The 12,681-nt window shown below is 41.5% G+C and overlaps 1 protein-coding gene across 1 annotated transcript; it reads right to left on the bottom strand.

Annotated features, from left to right (window-relative positions):
* Window positions 1-5,137: 5,137 nt before the first annotated feature.
* Window positions 5,138-10,885, bottom strand: adra2b (adrenoceptor alpha 2B). Its single transcript, XM_067613896.1, has 2 exons — window positions 9,946-10,885; window positions 5,138-9,780 (listed from the first exon to the last, which is right to left on the bottom strand). The coding sequence occupies exon 2, from the start codon at window positions 9,755-9,757 to the stop codon at window positions 8,174-8,176; it is 1,584 nt and encodes a 527-aa protein (XP_067469997.1). The 5' UTR covers window positions 9,758-9,780; window positions 9,946-10,885; the 3' UTR covers window positions 5,138-8,173.
* Between the last annotated feature and the right edge of the window lie 1,796 nt (window positions 10,886-12,681).

Raw genomic sequence — 12,681 nt, 5'->3', positions numbered from 1 at the left:
TAAATGAATTTCCTTCTGGTTATGTTGGGCTACGGCACAAGGCCAAATAATTTATGCCAACATTATAGACTATCTGTTAAAGCTGGGTATTAATAGTCAAATCCAATTTGTTTTTACTTAAAGGAATAGTTTGATATTTTGGGAAATACCCTTATTCACTTTCTAGCCCGGAGTTATATGAGAAGATACCACTCTCATAGCTTAGCATGAAGAGCACTTTTGGTTAACATATAAAGTGTAAAAACAACAATTTCTGGTTTTAATGAAGGGTACTATGCAACTTGTCATTTTTACAAATCAGTTTTTGTATGGATTAAATTGGACACAGGCAGGCTAACTGTTTCCAGGCTTTATGCTAAGCTAAGCTGACTGTCTCCTGACTTCAGCGTCATTCTTAAAGGATGTGGCTGGAGATTTTCCATGTTTTTTCTTATTCTTATTCTTATTCTTATACACAAATCTCTTGTGCAGAGCCAAACCAACAATGAACTGATCCTACTTAAAAGTATTTTGTGTGTATCCAAAGCCTGATATATCTTTTTCCTCTGTGCCGTAGACCTCTGTTGAACCACATGTTCACACATTATGAAAAACTAATAACAGTGATCATGTTTTCAATCTCCAGAGAGTAGTTCTGTGTATGGCAGATTCCACTGCGAATGCATGTGAATGTGTTTCTGTTTACAGAGCTTCACTAGCTTGTTGTGCTACATATCACAACTTCTTGACTTTGAACTAAATAGGAGAACAGATAGGAGAGCAATATCAATCTTATCAACTAACTCTTGGCAAGAAAGAACTTAAACGCATTTTCCAAAATGTTGAACTATGCCTTTAAAAATTGGATGAAATGTGCCCTAAATTGTGAAAACAGATTTTTTAACAGAGGATTACATATTTTGCAGGTTCTTATTGTATGCTTATGCAGCTTTTTTGTTGTAAGCACTTTTTATGAAGTGTAGGCGTCCATGGAAGGTGACTTTCAGACTGTGCTTAAGTGTAAATCGAACAACACTTTCAGAGTTCGATTGAACCAACATTGTACATCATACACCTGGGAGGAATTGCAAACAGCATACATCAGCAAAAATCAAAACAAAAATTGATGCAAAATGGCATTAGCGATGTGGGAACCCTCAACAGTGTGAAGCATTGAGTTTTTAGTTACATTTTTCTTTTGTTTTTCTTTGTTTGTAGTGGAAACTGTTACTTGTTATGTTAGTGTACATGTCTTATCCTACTGTACTACTGTAAAGATCAGAAAGGACATGACACTTTCACATCCAAACAGCACATCCTGTCCTCCTTCCTGTGCCAAAAGTGGACACATATGTACACATGCACACACACAAACACACACACACACACACACACACACACACACACACACACACACACACACACACACACACACACACGTCAACAAACACACACGTCAACAAACATCCTTTCTATTGAATTCTCATCATTCTTTCTCCTCTCACACAGAGCTCACCTCAGACAGATTTCACTAAAAAAGTTTAAGGCAAGATGATGTTGCATTGATTACTGTGGATCAATGAATGAATTACACAGTAGAGCACTAATAATGCTTGAGCTAAAAATGACAGGCTGTGTCAGTAAACTGATGACTTTGGACATATCTGGAAACTCATCTGCATGTGTGTGTGTGTGTTTGTGTGTGCGCTGACATTCATGAGTGTAAGTGCGTATCTGTTTGTTCAGTTGAGTGTTAGTCATCTGTTGCTCTATTTTAGGACAGAGTTTGTTTCTCTTGTGTGCGCTTTGAATCGGTGTGTGTGGGTACTCCGACTTCTGTGTGTTTGTGTTTTTCTTTAGCGTGAGCTTGTGTGTGCATTCGTGTACGTGCATGTCTGTGTGTCAAAATGAACTTTGTAACCTTTCCATGATGGCCCAGCTAAATAAAGACACAGCCGTCTTTCTCCCCTCTTCATATTTGGCAACCTTGCTTGGAAGTCTCACACAACTGCACAAGCAATCTCTTTTATTGTGCGTTGATCCGCCAAGACATCAGCTGCAGATTTTATGGTTGTTTCATAGCTTGCGTGTGTAGTTTTCAATCAGATGATTCAGTTCTGATTTGGATTCACATCAGAGTTCTGGTTAGGCTTCGATTTTTCCAAGAAACATAGCACTAATAGAGTTATTACAGCAGAGCCTGATGCTGCCCATGATAATAATGTGACAATTTTGCCTCTCAATTCTTTTCTTTACCAACACCAGGAGGCACAATAATGCGTTGGGGTTTATATCCATGAAAAACATGGGAGTAATTGTGTCCACAGGGAAAACAGAAATGAGTCTCATTTCTAATTCAATAATGATGCCGCACCAGAATATTTCTCTAAAAATCATCACACTTCCAGCTGGAAAATGGCGTGGCATTTAATTTGACACATCTTTTGTGTGTCAATTTGAGAACTTTCTTCAATTTGCTGAATCTGGTTTAATACAAACCCACACGCACTCAAACACACAAGTCTGCACTTCTATACTTGTGAGGACTAGCACTGCCATAATGCTCTCTCTAAGCCTTAACCCTAAGACGTCATATTACACTACCTCAACCAAAGCCAATGCAATTTAAAAAAACAGTTATGTAAGGAATCATGTCTCACTGGCCACACTTCATATCTGAAGAATCTATTAAATAACATAATATTTTATGTTTTACTTTTCACTTGTTCTAGTGAACGTTTTATATGTCATACTTTATGTTTGGTTTGATATAATTCTATTGTTTTGGGTTTAATGGTGATAATTCAATTCAGTTTAATTCAGTTCTTTTTATATCCCTGTAAGGACAAATGCATGCAGCAGCTCCTCACCCAGTGTTCTGGGTAAATTTCTTCTTATATAACGGTGTTAGCAGAAACCCACAATCAAGCACTCACCGTATTCATAAAAACCTTTTAAAGCCGTTCTGCATTGACAAAAACTTACTTTGACTTGGAAACGATTTTACCTCCTTGCAAATTTCACACTTGGCTCAAGGGAATTTCCCCTCTGATTATGTTGTGCTACTGCAGAAGGGCACATAATGCATTGCCAACGTCACTGGCATACATCATCAGTAAAGGCTGGGAGGGATTGATATCAAATCACCACCCACGTCAACAAACACAAACACAATAAATACGAGGAGAGAAAAAAATGTCTATTAATCTCAAACCGAAAACAATCAAATGAGCTTAAAAACATTATGTGGAATTGGTAATGAATACATTGTTAAATTATATAAATATCCAAAAATATCTAAAGTAATGAAGCCATATGAAAGCATGAAAAATGAAGAATTAAGAAGACAAAAGGATGATGAAGGACTTGAAATAATGATTATTGTTAAAGGCAGATGTGTCAGCAATGAGAATTCACTCAGGTAGATTCAAGATGTATTATTTACTGTATGTATTGTATGTGTAACCTTTTGCCAATTATATATTTTTTATATCGACTGCAGGAAGAGCAATTGTTGCCAAGGTAACAATGGGGATCCAAATAAACAATTACATGTCTAACTGTGATCCTAACCCTTTACCTTAACCAAGTCTTTGATGAAAAGGTCATCAATTTGCAGAAATGTCCTCATTTCTAAGGTTTAAAGCTTAATTCGGTCCTCCTATAGACAGAAGTGCAAGACCACGCACACCCACACAAACACCACTCTGTTAAACACTCACAGACTCCTAAAGCGATTCTAATCATAATTGCCTGCGCCCCCTAAAAATGACGTTTTTATCACAGATTTCACAAAGCTAAAGTGCATTATAATGTCTCCACCTTCAATATCGAGAGAGCCTGGCTGTTCTGTCTCTCATTTTTCATCCTGCCTCTTGGGTGTTTTCAACAGCCAAATTACAGAGTGAAGAAATCTATCTGGCGTTATAACGTAGAGGAGATTGGAAATGGAAAATGCTCAGCGCTGGAACGCCCTCTAAACACATACATATTCATACTGTGGAATGCTACATCCATCATGAATTTGAATATGAAAGTTAATGTGTGTAATATCTGTGTTTCTATATCTCTCTGTGTGTATGTGTTTGCATGTATGTGTCTATTCCTTGCCTTGTATATGAGCTTATGTGTGCATTTTTTTTTCTTTCTGGAGGATCTTGTGTGAATAAGTAGCTAATGAGTGTGTTGTGTGTCATGTTAGTCTCCATCCTCTCTCCGGAGGGTCCGCTGCCAGAGATCAGGCCTGTTTTATATTCCAGCTGAGGCTAGAGAATAAAGAGTTTAGGGACACTGTGTCTGTATGAATATACAACACTGTAAACACACACATCACTGCTGCCCATGCTTGGCCAGGATAAGTTATCTGTTCACCTGCTCGTGCACCTCAAATCACACCACACACATGAATATGGAAATGAAGGACATAAAGGTGGGACATCACTGCAGTGGTGTAACTTCTTTTAGTGGAAATTTATGTGTGTGTGTGTGTTTGAAGAGAAAGCAGGACAGAGAGGCTTGATTCTGTGTTGAGATACACTGAGAAATCCCCAAACTGCCCATCAGCATAAATCAATTACAATTCACCATAGGCCCGCTGACCTCAAATATAACAAGCTGTCACAACAATTGTGTGTGTGTGTGTGTGTGTGTGTGTGGCGGCATCTGTGTGTGGATTCAGTATATTTCATGACTTGAATACAGTATGTGACCCTTGGTGCAGGATGACACATTCAGTATGTGTGTGTGCATATGTGATATTTGGCAACACGCTCCAATTCCTTATAGACTTGTCTCTGTTTGTTGGCAGCAGGCAACATTATGCTGCTTCTGTAGTGGCCTACTTCTCATGTCCCACTGTGATACAAGATTTTCCAGTGACATCTTGAACTGCCATCAGCCCACAATGTTATGGACTATTTCCTGAGGTGGTGTTGCCATTCAGAGCTATTTCATGATGACTTGAAATTGCTTTAGATTACAACGTGTAGCCTGGAAAAACATAATTCTGTTACTAACTGTAACTCTCATATTTGTGAAACAATATAGTGGTAATTCTCTTCCTGGAAACGACCTTTTTTATTTCCTTTCCACCTTCCTGATGTTGGTTGTGTCATGTGGAAATATATGAATGAATAAATGAACCAGGGGATGACTCATGCTTTCTCAAGTAGCTTTATTTCCAAACTGGAGAGGGATGATGACAGATGGGGGGATAGAAGATTGTAAAGCTCAGACCGTGCAGTTTGGCCCAAACACAGTAGGGGAGGAGACAATACAGGCGGTTTCAAGGGGAAAGAGTGGTGATCCAGAGGCAGATTACTGAATCTGTCACCTTTAAGCCATAATTCATACTTTTTAAAAATAAACAAAGCAGCAGTCTCACACCATTGCTATAGCCGTTTGTATTTCTGGAGGAAAAATAGCCATTTCAGATGAGGGCAAGTGCACAGAGCCCTTACTCTGAACCATTTTGTTTAATCAGTTTTTTGAATCTCCAAGCAGCTCTGTGTGATATGGATGTCCTGCACAAAGCTTGCAAATCATCCAGATGAAACTGGCTACGGGTGCTATTGACATTTTCATGTTGAATTACATTTTCAGGAAAAGTTTGACAACAGCAGCACTGGTGAAGAGAGATTTTCCTGTTGCGTTATGCTTGATAAATTGTACAATCAATGAATGTGCTTGTATCTGTGACTGAACATCTTACCATACTATAACTAGATGAAACAATGATGATTGCATTGTAGGTTCTGCATTATGCACATAATTCAATGTTCATGTTCTTGCAATTCAACACAAACACTTCCCCCCAAACCTGAATACAGCTCAATCTCACAAAGCCAGAGCTTGATGGTATAAATCAATGATGCTCTTATTCAACATATTAAAAATCTGTACAGTGTTCTTGCTCTTTGATCAGTTCCACTTTGATTGACTTTAAGAATAAAAGCACAGTAACTGAACAATAAATAGGTAACAGACAGAAAACACAAAATCGTTTCAAATAAATAATACAGTTTTTCAATCTTTGCCTCCCGTCACATACACCAAATAGAAAGTAATAGTTAATTAAAGCAACATAGAGCCTGATATCACTGAGTCAGGCTGGTGTCCTAAGGCTCTTTGGTCCCTTGAGGGTGATCACTAAAAAGCCATGTACTCAATATGACTGATAAACACTGAATTTCGGTTCAATAAGACTTTCTGGATGTTGCCATATACTACTTATCTCTCACATGACAGACAGCAAAGTGATGCCTGAACCAGCAAATCGGGTCTCTATTCTTATTATTCTTATCAATATTACAGTAGATCTGTAGTACATAGCAGCCAGAAGAGGCACTAACACTTTCTACAGACAAACATTAAAGTCAACATGCACACAAACACGCACACACACACACACACACACACACACACACACACACACACACACACACACACACACACACTCACACACACACACACACATACACACACACTCACACACACATACATACACACACTCACACAGGTCAGCAGAATTAGACAATTGGTAAATTGAAGTGTTGCTGCTGACAGCCCTTGTCCCATTGAGTCAATAAGCCTGTGTGCTGTTCACAGTTACAGACACATGTTTTTTTTTTTTTTGTCAAGGAAACTGAAGAACCTCAGTGTCTTGGTGAGAAAAATAAATGCACTATTCATCCTCTCGCCTCTCAGCAACAAACCAAATGTGACACGTAGAGGTCCACTGCAGGCAATGATGTGCCAGAGGCATTGGTAAAGAGTGACTCAGCCAAATGACTCTCAGAATAACCCATGTAGGCGTAATTAGAGATAACATTACACATCCATAATTGCATTGTTCATCTGTCCTTTACAGTCAATATAAATGTCTGCCTGCTAATACCCCTGCCCTATATTAAGCAGGGTTTCTGGAAAATAATGCACATACATTAAATAACAAGATTTTTTTTTTCAGTCTTCAGCAGGTGCACCTCCCATGAGATACTGTAAATAACCTCTTAACCACATTTGAGAGGCTTGAACAGTTTTGATTGTTACTCAAATGTCCAAAAAGGCAGTTCAATGGAAGGGTTGCTCAGTCCAGCCCACACATGTGACAGTCCAGGTTAAGTTAAAACATCAAGCTAAGCGGATGAGAGGATCACACAACCTTAAGTCACATTTTAGTAACATAAGTTTGTCTTTTCTGCTCAGTTCTTTGAGTCCAAAATACACCACACCTCAGCTATTCTGTATATCATGAAAGGTGAAAGCCAAAAAAGGCTGCAGTGCCAGTACAAACAACCTGAGTGTCCATTATGATGCATCCCGAGCCAAGAGCAAGGTGTCTGACATGAAGGCTTTCCACATGAAAGTCCTCAAGTTCAGTTTGAAAGGGTGCCCTGTCTGTGCTATCACATTCAAGATCTTCAGAAACCTTCTCTTGTTGTTGCGCTTTTAGATAAAAATCGAGGAACACATGTTTGCCCTGCAGCTGGACAAATTAAGACTGCAGACGTAAGAAATCACCACTAACCTTGTGTGCTCCTTGTGCTCTGTATTGATAAATAAAGGGCCCTAGGCTCATAGGAATCTAAGGTCACTTTTCCTTCTGTTTACCTGTTTTCTTTCCCCAATAGTCCTGGAGTCCTTAAAAAGTACAAAAACCATATACATTATATATTAAATTGTCTGTATTCTTAGTTAGGAGTGAATTCCCAACAGCTTCTCTGTAAGTCGTTCTCTCAGTCCAGTGTGTCTTAGTATGTATACTTTTCTTTTATGATGCTGCAACACTCTGTTCCCCAGCATTATGCTTTCTTTAATGTCATCTGAAGACAAATTCAAATAAAAGTCATTAAAAAATGTTATCAGCAATGCTGAGATGCTAAGCAGTTTATAGTCTGTAGCTCTCTCTGCCTCTATTCCATGTCCTGTTTTCACCCCACACCCTGTACAGATTAATGTGTATATCAGCTGCAATCTGGAATTTCACAGTCCAAGTTGTCAATTTGCGCACACCGTGGCTGTTAAAAGAGTGACTCTCAGTTCTGAATTTTATGCTGGAATTCCACAGTTCAACATGTCTTTTTAAAACAGCCCTTTGAGTGTTCTGAAAAATGTAAATTATAGTTTTTTTTTCTTCCTATGCCTCAGAAATTGCAAACATCTGCGTCCATGTCCTATACACTGGATCTGTATGCTAAAAGAAAGTACCCTTAGTGCCTCCGCACAGTATCTTTTTGAAAGCCTTTCTAAAATCTTTGTTGAAGATGGTGTATATGACTGGGTTAAGTGAGGAGTTGCAGTAACCGATCCAGAAGAAAAACTTAAAGAGGGGGTCAGGGATGGCGCAGGTCTCTGGGCACACTGCCTGTAGAGAGTAGGAGAAGAAAAATGGGAACCAGCAGACCACGAAAACACCGATGACCACAGCCAGTACAAAGGTGAAACGTTTCTCTCTGTTGACCATCGCTTTACGCCTTGCTGCCCCGGGGTTGTTCTCTGTTTTTGACTTTCTCCCTGGCACCAGCCGAGCCCCCTTTGAAGTGGCAATCATGTCCCGGTAGCGCTTGACTGAAGCTGGGGAGTGGATACCCCCTCCTGCAGGTGACCCTGGCATGCTGGTGCTACCTCGGCCTCCTCCGTGGCTGTGCTCCATATCGCTATCTGTGCTTGAGCTGTCGCCATTGTTATTGTCAGCTTTTTTTCTTCCCTGCCGCTTGCCCTTCTTCCCAGTCTCTTTAGTCTTGGCAGGGAGAGACTGAGACACAGAGGAGGGGGTTGAGGGGCCATGGGGAGAGGTATCAAGGGAGGCTGTGACAGGGGTCATGGCTGGAGAAGGGGACGGAGGTTGCAGAAGATTATTAGAGGTGGGGTTTTGGGAGGTTTGGGACTCTCCTGGGGAAGGAGAAGGGGTGATGGCAAGGGTAGGGGGTCTAGCATTAGAGGTTTTGTTGGATGAAGGGGGGGTGCTCTCTTCATCTTCCTTTCCATTGGCTTGTACATGTCGTGGAGGCTGACTTGGTGTGGCACAGCCGACCCCATCCTTCCTGGGCTCCCCAGGTGGGCACCGTGTTCTCTGCTTGGCTATTTGGTAGATTCTCACGTAGACCAGGATCATAATGAGGCATGGGGCGAAGAAGGAGCCGACGGTGGAGTAAAGGATGTACCAGCGCTCATCATTCAGCTGACACTGAGGTCCTCTATCAGGCCCGTCGTCCCCTCCCTCGCTTTTGTTCAGTGAGAGCAGAGGAGGGAAGGAGATGATGGCAGAGATGAGCCACACTACCACAATAGCGGCTTTGATGCGTCTGGGAGTTCGCTGACGACCGTAAGTAACCCTGGAGATTGACAGGTAGCGGTCCAGTGAAATGGCGCACAGGTGCACAATAGAGGAGGTGCAGAACAGCACATCCAGCGCCAGGTAAATCTCACACCACAGAGACTTAAAGTACCAGTAGCCAAGTAATTCATTGGCAAGAGAAAAGGGGATGATGAGTGTGGCCACTAAAATGTCTGCAGCAGCTAGTGACACTAAGAACAGATTCTGCGGACCTCGGAGTGACCGGCTGGTCAGGACAGCGATGATGACCATGATGTTTCCCACTATGGTGAAGACCACCATCAAAGTTATGGCCGTGGCAAAGGCCGCCGTGGCTTCAGGGGAATAAGGGGCGAGATTCAGGACGCTCTGGTTGCAGGGCACGGAGGCTCCGACGCTGCTCACACTGCTGTTCCAGCCGCTCAGCTCCATGGAGCAGCCGCTGTCCGGAACCGAGGCCATGATGGGATTAGCTTTCCTGGAGTCTTTATAAATAAAAAAACATGTTTGGTCACTGAACAAAATGTATGTAAAAATATATTTCACTGTTTGGTGATTAATATTTCTGTTATAATTGTCAGAAATTGCTTTTGCACAATTCTTACATCAAATAAATGATTACAATAAAGTCGGATTTGTGTATTATTTACCTCAGTTGTTCTCTCTTTGTCTCTGTGTTGTCTCCAAATGTTAGCTCCCCTGCATCCTCCACGGCAAGTCTTCCAAGTCCATTTTAAGCATGCAAAACAGTCCTGGGCAATGCGTCAAGACACGGATCAGTGCTTTTCAATTAAACAGCATTTGCCTCTTTGAAGAACTGATTTTTTTCCCACCAACATTTTCCCATTTTTGTGCGTGTGTGTATGACGCCGACTGCTGTGCATCAACCTTGGCAGACTTACAATACAGCCAGAGGAACTAAAAACTTCTTTAGCGCACGAAGGAGGTTCTTAATTTTTCCTCTGTGGATTAATTACTGTCTTGGAGACGAACTGACGAACTAATTTATAACAATTTGATTTGGGGTCGTTTACACTGAGGCAACATTAAATAAAAAAAGATCGGATTATATAGAGTAAATACTCTCGACACTTGCGCGATGTCCGTGCGTCCTTGCTCGCAGACGCGCGTATACCTGACCATCTCATCTGAACTGCGAACACAGAATGGTTTAGATAAAGTGAAATAAAGTTAATACGATGCTATATTTACAGTCATTCGCCAAGCAAAATGACACAGGTGTAACCCAGCTCTTAAAAAAAACGGAGGGCAGCCTGACTTGTGCCAACGTTTCCAGTCAGTTGGACGAGAGAAAACTCAAAGCTAACCTCAAGCTTTCCAGCCCTGCGCATGAAGCCAGATATGTTGTCAGTAGTGAAATGATCCCCGCAGAGCGCCTTCAGTTTGTGTCTCAGCAGTTGTTTCTCGGTCCTTGGTGCGTCTGTCTCCTCAGAAGTTCAGGATGCCATGATTCAGCCGCACCGCTGGCGTACATCACAGGCTTCCTCACAGAGGCGCAGCAGCATCTTCTCTTGTGAACAGGACCGTACGACGAAATCTAATAAGTGGGGTGCCTCCCATCTCCCTCTTGCGCTTCTTTTTAGACCCGGTGATGTCATTGTGGTGCTGTGGGCGTCATGGGATCCTTACTTTCTCTATCCCTGTAGACCCCCCCTCCCTCCCTCCCTTTCCCCCCTCGCTTTCACTAAGTATATACCCAAGCGGATCAACCAACGCAGCTACATTAGACATGGCTTGTTGGGTGGAACTGCTTCGGTCAATTAACTCCACGGGAGCAGTGGTGTCCAGCTGAGAGTGGAGAGCTGATGCCATCTGCTTTACAGAGGACGTTAGTTCCATTTCAGGGACTCTTTCACTTTTTAAAGCTACTCAGTCATCATCATCATCATCATCATCATCATTATAATCATAGCACATATGGCTGATCAATGCTTTTCAATTAAAAGGCCCTTTGTGATCTCTGCATATTTAGACTTTACTATTTTCACTCGTTTCCATGTAACCTTCAACAACTCCAGTCATTTAGGGCCAATAAACATCTTCACTGTAGCAGCTGGCGGTCCAGTGAGTTACTCAAGGGGTACTGACTCTCACATTTTACCCAGCTTGCATGGTCACATGCCTGTTCTCTGAGTTTAAGGTTACCCCCATGTGTCCCAAGTACACTAAGGCACCTGCACTTTTAAGGACGGGGTAAGATTTATGCTGCAGAGGGCTTTATCATGGTCATGTCCTGTTTAGAACATCTGAAAAGGTGGCTCATTCTCAGCTGTGAGAAAGTACACACAAATCTTCTTTTGATGTTGTAAACTATAATAAATCCACAACTTTAGAATCCTTCAATAAAGTGAAAGCCTTCATTTTGAAGAATGCTCTCCTTCAGAGAGTGAAATTATTAAGGTATTAAACTGTAGGTGGTCCGCCTACTCTGCTGTTAAATCTCAAATAATGAATCATATGTTTTATGAGGTTAACAAATATTTTCCATATAAAACCGCATTCTGCAAATAATCTGGTAATTACAACAATCACATAAATCTTGCAGCCCAATATGAAATACGGTCCATTAAATATATAAAATCTCCTAATTCTCAGTACCTCAGCACTGACTAGGTAAATGCATTGTGTTACCTTCCACCACTGCTCATTGTGAGTGGTGCAGGGCACGAGTATAAGGCACTTGCTGTAGCTTTCTGTGCTCATGCATTTACATCACTTGACTTCCATTTAAATCCCTCGGCATTATGCACCCTGCAACACGTCCTCCCCCAAGAAGCCCAGACATCCACGGCATCCCTCATGATTTGTTGCCTACCTGAGATCAAGTGCCGGATTGTTCAATTATGGAGTGAAACCTGCGTCATGCTGGCTGTTTTTACAGAACCGTAAATTAAACAGCAGCAGAGTTTATCATGTGGTGTTTAGAAGTATGTAGGTGGCCTTTGTGATATAAACTCACACAAACAAACAAACAACACACACACATTCCCCGGCCTACATGTCCACACATAAAATCTTATGAATGGTGTGTGGGTAGGAGGTCCTGTTTACTTGTTTTTGTAGTGCATCCCCCACACATTGCTGGTTTAATGAGAGAGAAGCCCAGCTAGCCACCCATGGAATTACAATTGGGAGTGCTGCTCTCTGATTGTGTGACCTGAAGCAGCAGCCAATAATGGTTGTACATTTTCGCTCCATGCTACACATTCTAAATATAAAGGGATAGAGAATAAAGCTTTTAGCGAGAGAGTGCACTCCAATCAAGTGTCTCTGTTTCCGCGGGTGAACTGTGCTTAGTAACATGCTGAAAATGCATTCTGGGGGAGAGGGGTGTGTCACTGATGCCAAGGTTATTGAGACTGAGC

The sequence above is a fragment of the Thunnus thynnus genome, chromosome 2 (genome assembly GCF_963924715.1).
Source record: "Thunnus thynnus chromosome 2, fThuThy2.1, whole genome shotgun sequence".
NCBI lineage: Eukaryota > Metazoa > Chordata > Actinopteri > Scombriformes > Scombridae > Thunnus > Thunnus thynnus.
This window is presented reverse-complemented; position numbering and strand designations above follow the sequence as displayed.

Coding starts and splice junctions, on each gene's coding strand:
- adra2b (XM_067613896.1), bottom strand. CDS start 9,757: ATGGCCTCGGTTCCGGACAGCGGCTGCTCCATGGAGCTGAGCGGCTGG.